Source organism: Notolepis coatsorum (genome assembly GCF_963971535.1).
Source record: "Notolepis coatsorum genome assembly, chromosome: 3".
NCBI classification, from domain to species: Eukaryota; Metazoa; Chordata; class Actinopteri; order Aulopiformes; family Paralepididae; genus Notolepis; species Notolepis coatsorum.
The window spans coordinates 44,359,858-44,379,841 of record NC_140167.1 but is presented as its reverse complement, the minus strand read 5'-3'; the positions used below and the strand labels follow the sequence as shown (position 1 = coordinate 44,379,841).

The following is a 19,984-nucleotide window of genomic DNA, read 5'->3' as shown; positions in this document are numbered from 1 at the left end:
CTTAAATGACTAAATGTAAATAAGTATATTGTTGATGAACAATCGTATGATTGGCTAATTATGCAGGCATTATGACAAAAGCTGAGACAGAAAAGACCACCTATTTTATTTACAATTGAGCAAGTATTAATAATGGAAGGATATGAGGAACAAAAGTAATCCATAACTCATAGATATAGAATAATGATTCTTGTAAATTATATAATAATTAGAATTCTATGGCTGAAATATGACACTGCCAAAGCATATGTATTGAGAAAACAAGCTTGACATTTGCAGATAATAAATACATAAAATGTGAAACCTTACTTACTTTTACTGCCAGGTATTGTTGGCCTATGGATCCAACAGGTTCCCTCATTAGGTGCCTTCACTCACTGTGACACCTGTAGCTTTCAATGAACAAGTTGTAAGAATTACTTAAAGGATCTTACAGATTTCTCAATACCGGTTACCTTCTAAATGTCTGCTATTTATGGGGCGACAGTGGCTCAGGAGGTAGAGCGTTTGTCTGGTAATTGGAAGGTTCCCGGTTCGATTCCAGCTCCTCCCGGGCAGTGTGTCGAAGTGTCCTTGAGCAAGACACTTAACCCCTAATTGTTCACAAATTAGCAGGTTGGCACCTTCCATGGTTGCCTCCGCCATCGGCGTGTGAGTGAATGGGTAAATGTGAGGAACAAAATTGTAAAGCGATTTGGATAAAAGCGCTATATAAATGCACCATTTACCATTTACACGAGTCCTATTGGCACTTATGCAAGGAATGGGGCGGGCATTAGTGGAAATGAGTTTGTGGAGTTTTCTACCACTTTTGTAGGAAGCAATTTCAAGTGTGTTCATACTTTAAAACCTTACCGCTTCACAATATCCGTAATATTTTCCAGCTGCTCTATGACGCACGTAAAGGTAAGGTATCAGTGCATGAGACTCATTCTGAGTAATAATCACTCTCTGAAACCAAATCAGTATTAACCTTGATACTGTATACTAAATTGCTTAATCTGTCTTAATTCAGACCATGTCAAAACAAACAAAAATAATTAATGGAATATGATTGATCAAGGGGTTAGTGTACTATAATGCACAATAAGGTCAAAGTGGGTGTTCAATACTTGATGATGTACTGTACGTACTGTAAGTAACCTACATAAGATAAGATAAGATATTCCTTTATTGATCCCCTTGGGACAGTGGAATATGTGTCCACTGTCTTCTAACAGCAACAACAAACACATCTTAATATTATAATTCTATTTTGTAGGGCTGACCCTCTTAGTGGATTACTTGATTAATTGGTCGGTTTAAACGACCAAGACTTTTTTCCATGTTGAATTGAGTGTTTCCTGAAAAATTATTCGTAAATCTTGATGTAAAAGAGGTCATTCTGCCCAATTGTATGTGGGAAACACAATTTTACAGATTAAATCAACCCATCGATTGGTTGACAAATTCAAATTACTATTAGCCTATTAGGTTGACTATTAGCAGACCAATAATTTCTTTAGTAGAGGACAGCCCTACTATTTTGGCTCAGGGTGCATTTGTTTGTTTACATTTCTTTCATTAAAACTCATTGACCAACGAGCCCCTTCCGGGAAATTAGGCCTAGTACGCCAGCGCTTTAATCAATGGGAGGACGGGGATATTTGCGAGTGCTTAAAATATATCTTAAATTATGGCTATGGGTCTAATACACCCGTCGCTTATCAATGACTTGCTTGCAGTCAACATGTACGAAACGGATTGTTTTTTCATCGGTACATTTCCGTTTTATACCGTTTTGAAAACGAGTATAGTTTTGGAGATTTCTAGTAATTCCAGAGAAAGACGCGATAAGTGGAATACACAAAACTCAAAACACAAAAAAATGTCGGCTGATTTATGAATTGTTTTCAAATAAACGCTAGATTATCAATAGTATATGTGTCCTTATGCACGATACAAAAGCGGGCTGAAAAATCGCTTATCCGTGCCTTGCTCAGCGCCAAAGGCACGCACACACACACACGTTGTGATCGCTGTGAAAATTCTGATTAACCCAAGACTGGTAACATAGATTCCTTACCTAACATCTGATGTTCTGCAAAAAGATTAATCCAATTCCTGATCGCCATTCCAAATATTGATCATGTTTATTGATCTAACGTTATATCTCCAAAACACATCATCCACGCTGCTCCGAGTGTCCCCAGTCCATCTGTTATCTGATACTGCATGCCCGAGAAGGAAAACCTGGATCAGAGTTTTTTTTTTGATGCACATCCCCAGCCAATCCAATCCAATGATGTGCAATACCATCCGGGAGACGATAGGCGGCGGTATTTGCCCTTTTGCGAGCTCAGACCCATTCCCAACGATAACATCAGGCTGGATGGATGAAAATGAATGGATATCGCTAATAAAAGAAATAACAATTAAAACCCGACTATCATCGTGATCGGCGTTCAATGAGTTAACCCTTTCACTACCACATTACCAAATGGTTAACCCTTTCACGGCGACAATACATAAGGTTAACCCTTTCACTGCCACACAACAAAACCTTTAACCATTTCACTACCACACTACAGAAGGTTAACCTTTCACTACCACACTACAGACGGTTAGTGGTAGTGAAAGTGTTAACTAATAATGCGTTGGTGAAATTACAAGTGTAATGTTGTTGTGTAATTCTCCACACCATGACCCATCCCTTGCTCTCTCTCCTCTTGCTTGGTCCCAGATGTGGCGGACAGCGAGTGAGTACAGAACGTGCCGCCTGCTACGGACACCTGACAGCGAAAGTTTTGAAGTCACGGTTCTCTGACAGCATCTTCCTCGCACGCCTGTCTGCCAACCAAGATACACAAACCCACAGCACAGAGAAGACTTAACGCTGCTTTTAATACAAACTGGATCTGGAACAAAAACATTTTCTCACTTGGAATTGACCCCATTTCAAACTCTGCCCTCTCCTCTTGATCCTACAATCGCAACGGTCACTTTCTTCGGACCGACAGTCTCGATCTGAGGATCAAGAGGGGGTCGGGTTTGAAATGGGTCAATATCCTCATTGCGAAAGTGTATAGCGTAATCACGTCAGTCACAATGTTACAAGTGATTGTGATAAATAGTACTGGTTGTGTCTCGTTAGACAAAAAAAAAATAACTATGGATATTACAATATGAGCTGGACTTAAGTTGTGTTTCAGTGGACCCTGATATTTATATTGTATATTGAAGATTAGGAACATTTCCTGTTTACCCTTTGGCAAAGGTTGTTCTCTTTCCTCACACTGAGGTATTTATTATTTACAAAACTGATACACGTTGTGGTATCATGGCTGTAGGCTGTACAATACTGTATATTATTTTAACTTTATTCTAAACCACAGAATGAATGTATAAAGAGATACACTGTCGACTTTGATCTGTATATAATGTTTATTATAATAATATCATGTTTGATCGGTTAGAAAAATTGTTGGGGATGAAATATAGGCAGATGTATTAGTAGGCAAAGAGGAAGTCTGTCCTACTATAAACAACTACACCCACCCATCAATCACCTGTGTTTTGAGTGCTGTGTATGACCAAAACACTTTGGGGGAATTATTTTATTTTTTAACCAGTGGTGGAAAGTAACTAAGTATTTTTATTCAAGTGTTGTACTCAAGTACAATTTAGAGGTACTTGCACTTTAATTGAGTATTGTAATTGTATGGAATGTTGTACTTTTACTCCACTACACTTCAAAGGACATATTGCACTTTTTACTCCACTACATTCATCTGAACCCATCATCAGTTACGAGTTACTTTGAAGAAAATATTTTCCATAGAAAACATGGAAAAATTGCTGAAGATTATGTACTTTGAGATTATAAATTTGAACCGGCATAACTGGACCACGTGCCACTTGAACAGAACCTTTAGAGTCAATGCATCGAGGTTGAATCCAAGCAGTTTTTTTTAGTACATTCAAAAACACTTTTGAGTACATTCAATTTCAAATACTTCTCAACTTTTACTTAAGTAGAATTTTGAATGGAGGGCTTTTACCTTTACCAGAATATCTATTTTATCTGGGTATTTCTACTTTTACTTAAGTAAAGGAACTGTGTACAATTTCCACCACTGTTGTTTTTTTACACACCATTTTACATTGCACAGTAAAGAATAAAGATATTTTCTTTTGCATTTAAATGTATCAATATGGTATCATTTCTTTGATAAATCTCTTTGATAAACAATGTGAATATCAGAAAGTTAATGAAAATGTTAATGTCAATCCACCATTTTGTGAGGAAAGTATGTCTGGATGGAAGTGAAATCTGCTTTGATCCTGAGATGAACCATTAACAGGATGCCTGCTACTCACCAGCACAATAACTTGGATTGCAAAGAACTGTTGTCCTTGAATTTATCCACCTGGCTATCTAATTAGCTGCTATTGTCGTTAGGATCCTCGTTAGCTGTTCACACATCAATCATCTGCAGCCGTTAAGGAAAAGAAACAACTAATTATAATGCAGATGAATGTTTTATTTTCTACTGTATTGCAATGCAAATGTCAACATACAAGGAAAGATGAGCGAGGGACAGTCAACACGTCTCATTTAACGAGTAACGGCCTCAGACATAAATATGAGCATTATCAATGACCAGGACAATGAGATGACTGACGGGGTCCAGCAGGGATAAAGGAGCCAAGTGATACATTGAAGGTTTAGTGACACACAAACACAAGAACACACAATTCAAACTAACAAACACCATGTTGAAAACAAACTCCTATAGTCGCCCTCCTGCCTCATCAACAATACAAAAAAATAAAAACATTTTATTTCTATTCTTTTCCGCAGTTGATTTCATCAGTGAACAGGAGGAGCGTAAACATTCTATGAAACGACAGGACATGTTATGCCAATAAATCCAGCACCGCTTTAAATGCAATTCGCCTTTCTTTTAAAAGTGCATCCTTGGAAGGAAAATACAGTACATTCCGTCACCACGTACAGACTACTATAAATATGGTATACATGGTATTTTATGCAGAGGGAAACGTGTTCCCTTTCCAGTTATGTCGTGTGTCGAGCAAAAGTAGGTGGATAAGACAGAATGCATCTAAACACTTCCTTATTTATTGGTTGTAAAATATATCTCCATGGAATGTTGTCCTGAATGTTAAAACCGTCTGAAGTCATGTTACACAGTACTTTATAGAAATCCGTAGAAAACCTGCTTCCTCAAAAAAAATCATCATCGCATTTGAGCAGCTCGAGACACTTGCAGAGACATGAAATAAACATCAATCTAAGATGCCATAACGTACAAAAGACCAGTGGTATCTAGAGTATCTTTGAAAGATCAAATAAACACTTGCCTCTAAAAATCAAATACACCTAGTTTTGATTCAACAGTTACAACATACAAATGGACCTATCTCAATCCCGCCCTATTTTCAAGATCCTCCAATCACAACTGTTGCTTCCCTCGGATCAAGGACAGCGGGCGGGACTTGAGATGAGGTCAATTAAGACCCTTTTGGGATAGTGCAGCAATATTGCATTTAAGGCCTCTAACTGCGGATATCCCATTCAGGCATAAATCAAGAAGAGGGGTGAGTCTATATCTTCGCCAGTCATGGTGTTACATCACACAGCACGGTAAAGGGAGAGAAAAAGACACAGGAGACGGACATGTACATAAAAAGTGGGGGAGTGCCTTCATTGAGACCGTCTGGGGTGTCCTCTTCCTTTGGATTTATTTTATTCCCATAAACCACAGGTATCTTAAGGTAAGAGACAAGATAGGCCTTTTTTGTCACCAGAAGGATATTGGTACTATATTGTGTGTGTGCGTGCGTGCGTGCCTGTGTGTGTGTGTGTGTGTGTGTGTGTGTGTGTGTGTGTGTGTGTGTGTGTGTGTGTGTGTGTGTACGCTGATGCCTCAGGACACTGACAAAGCCAACGGTTGTGTGTGTGTGTGTGGTGTCCACTGGGTCACTTGAGGAGGTTCTGAAGCATGGCGGTGGCATAGGTGGGCCGGGCCTGCTTGCTCTCTATGGCGCTGCGGAGGTACTGGATGCCGTCACAGCGCTCCCAGATCTCCTCAAACTGCCGCGGCAGGATCTCCGCGCCCCTCTTCCTGGTCAGGCCCGTCTCCTCCAGGCTCAGCTCGCACATCTCCATGTCGTCTTTCCCTGTGTGGTGGAGACATGTATCATGTAAAAAATACACGTACACAAAAACACACATGCACGGCTTGCACGCACATGCACGCACACACACACACACACGTTCAAACAAACAAGACGTCGATAGAAACATCATATGTATATGATGATATATGAAACGTAACAACATAAGAGCCAAGGCATCCATCTGGAACCCACCTGCCACCAGCACGATGGGCTGTTTATCAGGGTGTAACTCCATCTGCCTGGCGATCCAGGGCCCGTCAAAGTGGGCGTACCACCAGCCCTTCTTCTTGTTCTGGGGGTCCTTGTACTGGTCCGCGGGCCGAATGAATGGAATGCGGAAGTAGCGCTGCTGGCGGTTCATGGCCACTTCCTGTTGCTGGTCCGTCATCGGAGGAGCGGGATTCTGTTCAGCTGTAGGTTGTGACAGTGTGTGAGGGGTTAATCGTTAGGAGAGGCGAGGGTCTGTAGGTTGTGACAGTGTGTGAGGGGTTAATCGTTAGGAGAGGCGAGGGTCTGTAGGTTGTGACAGTGTGTGAGGGGTTAATCGTTAGGAGAGGCGATGGTCTGTAGGTTGTGACAGTGTGTGAGGGGTTAATCGTTAGGAGAGGCGATGGTCTGTAGGTTGTGACAGTGTGTGAGGGGTTAATCGTTAGGAGAGGCGAGGGTCTGTAGGTTGTGACAGTGTGTGAGGGGTTAATCGTTAGGAGAGGCGAGGGTCTGTAGGTTGTGACAGTGTGTGAGGGGTTAATCGTTAGGAGAGGCGAGGGTCTGTAGGTTGTGACAGTGTGTGAGGGGTTAATCGTTAGGAGAGGCGAGGGTTTGTAGGTTATGACAGTGTGTGAGGGGTTAATCGTTAGGAGAGGCGAGGGTTTGTAGGTTGTGACAGTGTGTGAGGGGTTAATCGTTAGGAGAGGCGAGGGTTTGTAGGTTGTGACAGTGTGTGAGGGGTTAATCGTTAGGCGAGGGTTTGTAGGTTGGGCTGCATTGCAACAGTATTTAAGGAAGTTATCTTTGATTAAGGTTAGGGATTAAGAATAGGGTTTGATTAAAACAACACTCACAGCCTACCAGCTGTATTAAAACAACACTCACAGCCTACCAGCTGTATTAAAACAACACTCACAGCCTACCAGCTGTATTTGAACAACAATGTACGACGCAAACCCATATGAATCTCAGAAACTGAACCGGGCCCCGTGGCATCAAAAATAGTATCAAATATCAATATTTGTCATGGTATAGTATCGAAGTTAGAAATTCCAGTATGGTGACAACACTAGTGTGTTTGTGTGCGTCTCCCTCTCTCTCATGCTCGGATGCTCGAGTCAGACGAGCAAAGGAGCGGTCATGGCAGCGCTGTGCCGAACCTGACAAGGCGTGGCTGGCAGCTACTTGCTAATTAGAACAAATACTTCTGAGAGAGCCAGATGGACGGCGGCCGGGCTCTCCACGCCAGGCTTTCATAGTCTAATTGACTGTTGGGGAAACACAGGCAGGTTATTTGGGCGCTGGTCATTAATCCTTGCCAATCATCAGCCAGAGAGAAGCACAAGCTGAGAGAATAAACACGCCTGGGCTCTGGCTGACACCCTCTAACCTAAATTGAGTGTACGCGTGCTGTGTACGCGTGAGTATACAGCTTTTTGCTCAGTGTGTGTATTAGCGTAAACTGAATGTGGTGATAATGTTCCCAGTTTTAGAAAACAGCAGAGTAGAACAGGACATAGAGATCAGGGTATTTCTACTCCAGGGGTCACGTTAACCGAATATCTTTCACCTTTGACCAATTTTAACAATGATGGAAATATCTAAAGGCTGTCGCCGCCATTTGACCGATTCAATTCATACTGAAAATCAAGAAGCGAGAGCGCGCCTGGGGCTTGCCTCCCTGCCTCAGAATAAGTGAGGAAATTACAGATACAGCACTCAAAACTCAAACCTCTCATGCGCCTCTACCACTCCTCCACCACTGCACTCCAAACTGATTGTGTGACTCCTATTGTTCTTGACCGGGCCAGATTTCACACCTCCACTTCCTCCCACAGGCTGGGCAGATTTTCATCTTAAATTTTTATTCGTCCCAAATGTCCCAGCCCCATCGGATTTCTTAGCTTTTTTCACTGTTTACTTATCATGCATTGCAACACTAATATATGGTCAGTACCCCAAGTCAGACTGCCCATATAAAAATTATTTTGGGGGTCTGAGGGCAGTAGCCCCCGACCCCCTCCCTGGGGAAGCACTTAAGTTAACTACCCTCCCTTTGTTCCCCCAGCCAACAGCCCCGGAAAATTAACACCTGAGTAGACTTAAGTGGCACACAAGCAGCAACAAGCAGCAGACAAGCAGCAGACAAGCAGCAGAATTGGTTTGATTTTTGAGCGCTGCGTCTGTATTAAAAATATTTTTATCTCGACGGCACACCGTGGCTTTTGCATGTATTTTTTTTAATATGACGGGTAATAATTGATGATGACTGAATTTGTATGACCCTGTCCGTCAGGAAAACGAGAAAGTCTTCTTCTGCTCTACTCATCTCTACTCACCATAGTCAGTAACAGACTTGGGGGCCCTCTGTTCAGGCCCGTCATCGTTGCGCTTCTTGTTCTTGGACTTCCAGGCGTGGTAGACCTTCAGGCGGCGGTGGAACTCCTCCCGGCACGCCGCCAACAGTTCGATGTCTGTCAACAAAACAAACATTGAAGTCTGTCCACAAAACAAACATTGAAGTCTGTCCACAAAAAAAACATTGAAGTCTGTCCACAAAACAAACATTGAAGTCTGTCCACAAAACAAACATTGAAGTCTGTCCACAAAACCAACATTGAAGAAAACCAACATTGAAGTCTGTCCACAAAACCAACATTGAAGTCTGTCCACAAAACAAACACTGAAGTCTGTCCACAAAACCAACATTGAAGTCTGTCCACAAAACAAACACTGAAGTCTGTCCACAAAACCAACACTGAAGTAGTAGTAGTATGCACAACCATTCAACGGTCTTTGATTTGGCAGTGACACAAAACAAACATTTAAGTCTGTCCACAAAACAAACACTGAAGTCTGTCCACAAACCAAACATTGAAGTCCACCGATTTCAAACGCAGACATTAAGAACAGTATCACGTTCATAATCATTTCTATGTAATAGCTTATAAGTACCTGGGGCTGTATTCATGGCCTCATAACACTAAAAGTTGGCCCTAGTGGTGATAAGAGTGACATTTTCCCAGAATTTACCCTTAACACATTCAGCGCCAATCACGAGTATAGTCGGGTTATCTCGCCAGCGGTTGAGCGTCAATCACGAGTATAGTCAGCTTTTGACTTTTGATCCTTTGATTTTTCCTCTGATCCCCGTTCTAAATCATCATCCGGATCATTCTAGCCGTCGCTGGCTCGTTTGTATACATTGGAATTGCAATGCTGATCGAATATCACCAGGTGGCAGTATCGTCTGTGTCTGAACTGCACTTTTATTTTTTTGGTAATGGCTCCTCCTCCTGCTTGAACAGAGATTCACATTGATCGCCTCAAAATTCCGTTGCCGAAGCCTATTTACCATCGAAACGTGTATAGACATATACACTGGTAATCGTGATGGCGATGCGATCACTTGGAATTATTCTTTTTGGAATACCTTCTGGCTAAGGTAAGGTATATTCTATGTCTATTTTACCAAACCTGAAACGTGTTTTTTTTTTTTTTTTTTTTTGGTCTTTTTCCCCCTCCATTTTCCTCCGATTTTCTCCCATCCCAATGTTAGTCGTATGCCAATTCCCAGTCCCTTCCTGGTCGCTGCGCTTTACCCCCCACAGTCAGATCATTTGGGAGAGTGGAGGCTACCACGTGCTTCCTCCGACACACGTCCAGCCAATCACCGCTTCTTTTCACCTGGCAGCGCGGATTCTCATTGAGAGGGCGTAGCGTGTGGGAGGACCACACTATCCCCCTCACGTCCAATCCGCGCTTAGCAGGCGCCCCGACCGAACTGTAGGAGTCGCTGTTTACAACGACCCGGACCCACCCCGCCAGCTTCTCCCACCCTCTGATACAGCCAATTGTATCAGTGCAGACGGCCAGCCAAGCTGGTGACAACCCCGGAGCTGTGAGCTGGATTCGAACAGGCGAACCAAGCTCACAGCTCCGGGGCTGGTGACGAACGCAATCTCCGCTCGACCACCTAACCGCACTGAAACGTGTTTTTCTAACGATCACAGTATTGTGTTTTACCAGACGTAAAACATGCTAGTCTGTAAACACTATCACAGTTTTGAGTTAAAATGACCCCCCCCCCCCTTGATGATTTTGTGAAGGTACATATGTACATGTTATATACCTTTGATTTGGGAGTATTTGGGGTTTCAGGGAATCAACCAGAACGATTCGGGCTCATTCCACATAACACGTTTTATCTCGCAATCTATGGAAAAAGACTGGATTATCTTGGAAATGCGCAATGTTTAGCGTGTAACAAACTACAAACTACAGTGTGTAGAAACAAACTATTTTTTCCATGTTGGACTACAAGTAGTGTCTGTCAAATGAGCCACAGCATTGTCTCCACAGATATAATACAGAACACACACACAGCTCTGCAAACATCGTGAAACACAGCGGAAATGACCATTTTAAGCTGGCCTTCTAGCGGCAGTGATGGGGACGCGTGAACACTTAAGGCAACCAACTTGCACTTCCGCGTTTCTCTGATTGGCCGAGCACCTTCCGCGTTTCTCTGATTGGCCGAGCGCTAAGCTCCAGGAGAGAGGAGAGAGGCTGAAAACCCGCCGTTCTTGCCCGACTGATGGGAGCCGAAGGATCCAATTTGTCTGATGAATACCTGCAAAACATGGAGGTCCCGAATGCATGGAAGTATTGATTGCGCCGTAACGAATCATTAAAAAAAGATACCGTTAACTGGAATATGTTGTGCCTTTACACATATGTTGGATTATGTAATTGGTTTGTCATGACAAACAAATAAAAAAAATCGCGATTTACCCGGTGGCTACAACAACACACAGTGACTACATGCATGTAATTAGAACGTTATTCCACATATGGGCCGTTGGAACAGACGAAAGTCACAGCACTTTGCGAGCGCCTAGCGCAGGGGTAGCCAACCCGTGGCTCGTGAGCCGCATGTGGCTCTTTGCCCGTTAATGTGTGGCTCTTCCATCCAAAAAAATAATAATAAAAAAAATATAATATATATATATATATTTTTTTTTTTATGTCACTCAAACCTTGTAGTAAACCTCATATTTTTTATATTCAGAGGTAATTATATAGTTTACACTGTTTATTTTTCTCATATTTCTCATTATAAGCTGTCGGGTCATCTGACCCGTTCCTGGCGGGAATTAGTGGCATTTTCTCCATGGCTGTGCTAGTGTTAAAAGAGTTATGAAGCATCTTAAATGATTAATAGGTGGCGGCTGCATATCTTTGGCAACATTTCAAAACGTCACTCTTATTATATCTTGACATATATCTTGACAGTAATCGACAGTTGACACTGAATTTAAATAAATCTGTCATCCTGGTAAGGGGCAGGAGCTAAAACAACGACACCTAATCAAACTAACGACCAAGTCAAATGATTGGAAAGAGCGAGCCGTCTATCAAACCCTGTAGTGAAATGTGCTTGTTATGCACACAACAGTTGCACATGTACACAAACACATAGCTGCCTGCTAGCTACCTAGCGGGATGTGGCTTTGGAGGCATGCTGATGAGTTCTGATTGGGAAGGGAGTTCTGCCAAAATTCAATGCTATTGCTTAACAAAGTTCACAAGGTGGAACCCGTTAAGAGTAGAAGAGAGGACTTTTATGGAGCTTAGGATGTTTCTTAACACTTTCTTTTCTATGTACATCCTTATACCATCCTCTGCCAGCTCTATTTGTCTATGGAGAAGTTCCCCTTCTTTGCAGGGCTATAACTTTTTAAATTGTATTGTTAAATTGACATTACTATGGCCCATTCAACGTCAATTATCTATCGTTCAGGATGTAGGAACGTTATACTTTTTCATTCACATATTCATACTAAAATACGGTCTAAAGTATAAATATGTTTTTATCGTTTTCTGCAGCATTCTGCAGAACGTGATTTATAGCCCTAAATGCATTATATTGATGATCAAATACAGTTTGATAGCGATCTGCGCAAGATAAAAAATTTCAAATGGACGTGCTTCTAGAAGTTACTACTTATCATCTGATGTTGACCGGATGGGGGGGGGGGGGGGGGGGGGTTGTTTATAATTCCGTGGCCAACGTTAGATGATTCATCTAGTGTGGGTGATATGATCATTAGAGCAGTTTGTATCGAACACGGTAAAAAAAAAACGCTGAAACTTACCCCAGTCTGCTCGGGACGTTGGGCGTGGAGCAAAAATATTCCTATTATGGGATGTTGAAATATGCGATCCATCTCCAGGTTGTATAATAGTATATACGTCCAAATCATGTTGTTTATCGAGTTATTGGTAACGGATCGCTATCCATTGTGTCTAGCTTGAGTCCCGGGACCTATAGCGAGTGATCGGACCGAATTTGGATGAGCACCAGTTTCCGTTTCCGGTTTGGGCGATCCGCCGATCGGCCACCAGATGGCGCTCTTGAACCGTTGGATAGTTGAGAGGGGATCAACAGTAGATCTCAAGTCTCCGCGGGAGAAATATGATTGCGATCACAGATTTTTGAAATATTGATCTCAATGACGTGTTACGGCGTCATTGGCAGAATTAGCATGGCGGGGAATGACGAGTTAAGGCATCCTTGGCGATTAAAGTGTTAAGCAGCAGGCAGAGCCAGGAGACATGCGTTTTCAAGTGTTGAACAGCAGAGTTGTTGTTGTTGTATGTTCTCCCACTCAGAGGAACCAATGTTGTCATGTCTTTGATGAAGGTGATCACAGCCTCACCATATCTGCCAGCCGGCAAAAAATCAGTTCATCAGTGATCATCATCTATCATAACTTTTCATTAGTGTAACAGGCCTGGCACACGACGCGCAGGAACGCCTGGAACGGCCCAGAAGCACTGCCAGGCAAGCGAGAGAGGCAGCGAGCCTTGTTAACAGATTTGACAGTTCACACCAGCTGCACCATGTTATTAAGGTTTTAATATGTTTGTTTGTTCATTTGTTTTCACTAATGTGTCTTAGACCAATAGTTCCCATTATAGGTTGCTAGACTACACAATGTATCTGTGAGTTTTCCATTGCTGACATTATTAACAAGTTCTATTTTAATACTAGACTAAATTGTGTGACAATCGATCTCAGTATTTCCTTCTACTTGCTTTCTGTATGACTTTATAAGGCGTGCAGAGATATTCCACGATCGACTAGCGACAGCGGCTGAAAGATGACGCCACACCTAGCAACGCGGTCAACTACAACGCTTTGGCCATTCCAGTTGGTCTTGTGAGGATTTCTCTCAAGAGTGTTCTGAGAATGTCTGAATACGGGCCCTGGCCCTCTAGTCCTCTTTTCTACATATAGAATTATTTTGGGGGAAATTGTTATGAGTGAAAAATAACGTTTGAATGGGTTAAGATAAGATATTCCTTTATTGATCCCCTTGGGGTTGTGTTTTATGTAAAGGGTCTAGGTTTTTATGTCAAGTCTGCGTGCTACATGATGTCTGCATAAATACTAAGTGAATAACGTGTACAAACTATGTGGAAATTAACTGTCTATGATGGACATAGTTTATTTTTTCTTTTTTTTTTATCATATTTTTTTTATTATTCAACACAAAATCAAAATAGTTTTTAATAAAAGATGATCACATTGTATTGGATTATTTTCTCTTTAACAAAATAGACCCTCAAAAGAATGCAAGTCTGCATGGACTAATAGATCAGACCATAATCACGGACACTGCAGGTATTTACCATAACAGCAATTAGCAAATTAACCAGATGTCTTAGACGTCCACCAGGGACTTCAGGGCCCATACTGTGTTACAGCGGCCATTAGAAAGCCATTGGTTAGGGAACTCGAGAAGTGACATCTGGACGGCTTTCCTGTTAATGTCTATTTAGCAGAGACTGCCTGGGCTTGCAGGGCCAATGTCTGCCACCCTCCTTAATGACTATAATTACAGCTCTCCACCACTAAAGGGCATTTGATTGGATGTGGCAGCTGGGAGGAACTCCTCTGATTGGTCCTTTGGTTTTTCTGCGGAAGTCTTTTTGATTCTCAGCAATCTGCAACCACAGGTCTTTAGGTTGGTCTCTGTCTACTCAAGGAAAATGCTTGTGTTTGTTGTTGACAGAACACACAGATGGGGACACCTCAGAAAGGTTTGGGGGTTATGTTAAAGAAAAACATGGACCTATGCTGAATAATGAACTAATAGGAGCTGAATGATGAACTATAGGAGCTGAATAATGAACTATAGGAGTTGAGTAAATGACATGACAGCTGCATGAAGGCTTGGCTGGCCTCTGACGGCTGCTTGAGCGTGTGTGTAGGTTTCTGTGTGTGAACAGTAAATGGAAGAGACGCTGTGCAGCCCTCTGGGTTGTGCTCACGCGTGCAGCGCTGTGGCCCGTCTTACCGCAGGAAGTGTTGATGACGTCACGCAGCTCGGCGTACTTCCACTTACTCAGGTCGTACTTCTTCACACCGGCGGCAGCCTTGGTTGCCTGCACCTGTGGACCCCTACGGAGAGAAAGAGAGAAAGAGGGAGAGAAAGAGAGTCGGAACGTGATGGAGACAAAGGTCAATTACTTTTCATTACAGGATGTGATTTGACACCTAGGCACCTGGCGTGTCAGAATTACCAGTGGAGGAGAGGAAGCACATACACGGTTGTTTTTTTCCTGTAACATCGATCCAGATCAAGAACAAGCCTTCAGACACTAACTGATCAACAGCAGAGCTACAGACTCTGACAGGCAACACAGGAAATTGTCATTCTTAGTGATGTAACTAACACATCAACACTGATTTTATGTGATAGATAGCCGTTAGGACTATATTATGGATATACAAGTGAATATATTATGAATACTAGAAGAATGCATCAGTGCAGACCTCTGCCAAGGCCCAACAATCTCCCCAATCTGCCATTACTTTCACAAGCAACCTTTTACTGGGTAGGTGACAGAAACAAGAGTCGCCGATATTGCCAGTGTCAACAGACCAAGGCTATAAATCCATATAATGGCACGAGAAGAAAGGTCACCAAAATCCACAGGTTTCTCCCTTTAGGGGTTGTGAATGTTCATATACAAAATTGGCTGACTGTGCGGTTCAGCAGATGGCAATCTGGCCATACTATGTCGCAAACAGACTCACACACAGACAAGACACGCCGACAGGTGAAAACTTAACCTCCTCGTAATAGACTGAACACTGAACAAGCTGCTCAAAGTGAAGCAGAAAAAGAAAAAGCATGCCTGGATTCTCACAAACCCTCCTTCATTGTCTCAGCCACTTCTCTTCCCATTAGAGACTAGAGGGTTGGTGTCTATTCCCCTACACATGACTACATCATTCATTCCAAACCATCTGAACTAACGTTACTCCTCAGGTCTTGCAGTTATACCATAGATGTTTCTTCCATTTCTCTCTACCACTCATGTTGTACAGTATGCACATAATATCCTGCTTCTCAGCATCGTAAGTTATATTTTATTAACGCCCATGGGGAAATTATTGCTCTGCATTTGTCCCATCCTATCCACGTAGGCGCAGCAAGACCGATTCCTGTACATTCATCGTATAGGGCAAGTAAAGTGTTTCTTATTCTGACTTCAATTATTGAGTGCTTGTGGCCATGAGAACCTCAAGAGACGTGAGACACATCTAATAGTATAGGGAATAAAAACACAAGTCTTTTTCAGTTGCGTGGGGTAGTTTATCATATAGCATGGTTGACACTGCTCTGCGTCTAATTGGTAGGTGTGTCTGAGCTCCCCGTCAGCCCCGTTCCCTGCGGCGCTGAGGCCCTCTAATTCAATAAAGTCAAGGATTTGCCTCGCCTATTTACTGCCGCTGTAGCCGTCGCCGTCCTCAGAGCACAGGATTACTGATTTACAATCACAGACCAAGTCCCCATTTAGCATCTCATCTATACTGAGGTGAAAGATAACGAGCACGGAAGCATGCAGACCCGCTACCTGTGCACGCGTCTGACCGAGCGCCCCCTGCCAGATCGCAACTGTGTGAGTGAGTGAGTGAGTGAGTGAGTGGCCACACTTCGCCCATGCATGTCCTGCGTGCCGCGGGGGGGAAAAACTGATTCTGGGTCATCATTCAGTCTGTCTGACGTGCCGTTCATTAACTCAGCTCTGTGTGTTGTGGAGAGCAGAGGGAGAGTGGAGGGATGGCCTTGGCTTCAGGGGGTGGCAGGGATACGAGGAGGTGGAGGGAGTGGATGATTCCTCAGGTCTCCACGGCTAATCCTATTGACGGTTCTTAAGCTCCCTGTAGGAAGCAGAGCTAGCAGGGACAGTGGCAGAGGAACAGTTTGTGTCTGTTTTCATCTGTGTGTGCATGTGTTTTATTACTTTGTGTGTGCACATGCCAGGGAGACTACCGATGTTTGTGCCTATTGCGTGAGTGCAAATGGTTTACTACTACACACCTGTGTCCATGCGCTTACAATACTGTACGTGCAACACCACCAACGGCCCTTTGGAGCTGTTCCCTACAGTAGCTTCCAGGGCTTCCTCTGAGCTTCTCTTTGTCACAATGACTTCACCTGGCAACACAATAAGGCCTCTGGATTCCAGGGCCAACACTGACAGGATTAAGGGCTATAGGCCTCCACAATGTCATCTGGTACACACGGGACTTAGAGATAAGGCCACTGCTGCTCTAGGAGAACCACCTTTCCTGCATGGGGTCATCATGGGATGTTAATTCCGGGAAATCGGTTAACGCCGATTTCCAACCTCAAAGCGTGCTGTTGTGAATGAAAGCAGTAACATTGCAGGAACAAGAACATAAACTATACTCAAGGTTCTGTTGCCCATACTATACGAACTCTGAACTCTGTTGCCTATACTCAGTTTATACCCATCTACTGCGTTCACTGCCTTACACTGTAATCATAACTACCTACCTCAACCTATACCCATATAACACTGTAAGGTAGCCATGTACAATAAAACGGTATATAGGCCTACCGTATACATATATATCTATATCTGCATATATTCCTGTTTATACATACATGTATATTCCTGTTTATATACACACACGGTATATACTGTATCTATTTCTAATATATCTTATAGTTATACCACTGGCAAGTATGGCTTACTACCATAGTGTATTTATATTTGTATCATTGTACCTAATAATACTGTACATACATCAGATTAGCATATAACTCAGTAGCTTCATTATATCTATTCTAATCACTTACATCTAATCACACTATATACTGGTAATGCATTTCACTGTTACCTTGCACTCTGGTTAGATGCCAACTTATTTTCGTTGTACTGTACCTGTACTGTATGATGACACTACATTTGAATCTAATCGAATCTAAAGACACTTTACAGTGAGAGAACAAACCAATGTCAAGACTCACAACTAGAGATCTTTTGACAGCTGGATATGTGACCAGTGAACATACATGGATAATGTTCATACAGGTAGGCTACTTTTGAGTTTCTTTTGGAGGAAAAAGAGCATGTGCAGTAGCTCTCCATAATTTAGTGAGCCATGTGGCGTTTTGCGGCCAGGTGATAACGTTAAACAGCATGGGAACAGGAGAATGAACGTTGCCTATCAAAGTTGAGGGGAGGGCTATCAGCTTCATTGACTGTCTCCCGCTAATGTTAACTACCTTTGGTGCATGATTGATTTTAATAAGACAGCTTAACTGCAGCATATCTCACGCCTATCCTGCTAATGTTACGATTGTCATCAATCATCAGTAGAACGTGACGCCCCTTTATCACCTATGGAACGTAACTCAGTTTTGCTAGATCACTAGCAAAACAAAAGCATTTTCAACCAAAGAAATTGACATTCCCTAATAGATAGTGTGTACGTAAATGAAAATGTATGCGTCTGATAAAGAGATAGGTATATATAGATGAAAAGGCATGTGTCTGATAGGGATATATTATTAAAAGATTGTATAATTGGCTGATATGAACATAGATAATGTATGTAAAAGCTAAATAGTATATTATGCTGTATTGTATTATGAATTAATTATGAGTAGGTATTATTGTATTGTATTATGAATTCATAAGACGTATATATTGTTGTATTGTATTATGAATTTGATTAGGGTTTTTATTGTTGTTTTAATTGTCTGTATGACATGTGAATGTTGTGAGTGTATACGTCTGTAACTGTATTTTACGTGTTATGGACCCCAGGAAGAATAGCCCCAGCACTGCTGTGGCTAATGGGGATCCAAATAAACTTAAACTTAAACTACATTCACACAACCTTTCCACCATGTTGTAGTAGAGAAATGGAAGACTTGGCCCATTGCCTCTCTACAGTATCTACACAGTATCTACACCGTATCTACACAGTATATACAGTATCTACACATGTATCTACACATGTATCTACACATGTATCTACACATGTATCTACAGTATCTACACATGTATCTACACATGTATCTACAGTATCTACACATGTATCTACACATGTATCTACACATGTATCTACAGTATCTACACATGTATTTACACATGTATCTACAGTATCTACACATGTATCTACACATGTATCTACACATGTATCTACAGTAGGGCTGTCAGTTTATCGCGTTAATTAGATTAATTAATTACACCGCAAATTATCGCGTTAACTCAAAATTAACTCAAAATTAATTACAGTTTTTATTTATTTTTTTTATAATTTTTTTTGTATCTCATTCATTCCATAGGAATGTAGAATACACATTTACAGACTTTTTTTTTAATATGGTCCATTTGCATGTTCTTGGTATCTGATTCTAGGGACATCTATGAATCTCAGGGAATGTATTCCCAGTATCAGAAATACTGTGGACTAGATCCACAAAGAATGGATTGCACGGTGCAAGTTGCACCCTTACTTACCATTCATTATGAATTGAAAATGGGGGACCCTGATGTAAACAAGACAAAAGTCTTTCTCTGGTCTGCATCCCCTTAACAATTGTGTGTATTGAGCCATACTGTATTGTACCCATTCTGCAATCTTTTCATTCAATCAATCAATCTGCGCGGTGATTGATTGAATGAAAATTTTATTTTGACTCAATTGTAATGAACCAAATGAGAATATCAATAATTTTTTTTTATCTTTGACTGTGAATAACACCATGCTCAAATTGACCAAACCTGAAAAATCTAAGCAAATTAATAGATGGAAGATGATTAAACAGAAGGTTTTGTAGATACAGTACTGAATTCTGCCATCCGGACACATGCAATTTGAAATATGATTATAGAATATCAGGCATAAAATGGTTATGCGATTAAAATACGATTAATTAGATTAATTAATTACAAATCCTGTAATTAATTAGATTAATTTTTTTAATCGCCTGACAGCACTAATCTACAGTATCTACACATGTATCTACACATGTATCTACAGTATCTACACAAGTATATACAGTATCTACACATGTATCTACACATGTATCTACAGTATCTACACATTGGCATGGCATGTATGAATCAGCGCAAGACATTCCCTGAATGTAGCTGCGTGTGTGAATAGTGTAAATCACTAGTGGCCCCTGAAAGGTGGCCCCTGAAAGGTGACCCCAGTAGTTCAGCAGGAACTGTGTGGAAGGGACTGCACTGT

General features: G+C 41.8%; 2 protein-coding genes across 2 annotated transcripts in view; one reads left to right on the top strand and one right to left on the bottom strand.

Annotated features, from left to right (window-relative positions):
* impg1b (interphotoreceptor matrix proteoglycan 1b) overlaps positions 1-2,806 on the top strand; it is a gene marked incomplete at both ends in the record, with an annotated part of 56,808 nt that extends 54,002 nt beyond the window's left edge. The window contains one exon of the mRNA XM_084311187.1: positions 2,723-2,806. Coding sequence (XP_084167313.1) covers positions 2,723-2,806 — 84 coding nt within the window. The remainder of the gene's footprint in view (positions 1-2,722) is intronic.
* Positions 2,807-4,579: 1,773 nt separating this feature from the next.
* Positions 4,580-19,984, bottom strand: part of myo6b (myosin VIb) — a 145,018-nt gene continuing 129,613 nt past the window's right edge. Inside the window, exons 29-32 of the mRNA XM_084310909.1 lie at positions 14,757-14,860; positions 8,730-8,864; positions 6,376-6,594; positions 4,580-6,183 (exon numbers count right to left, since the gene is read on the bottom strand). Coding sequence (XP_084167035.1) covers positions 5,984-6,183; positions 6,376-6,594; positions 8,730-8,864; positions 14,757-14,860 — 658 coding nt within the window. The 3' untranslated portion in view covers positions 4,580-5,983. The remainder of the gene's footprint in view (positions 6,184-6,375; positions 6,595-8,729; positions 8,865-14,756; positions 14,861-19,984) is intronic.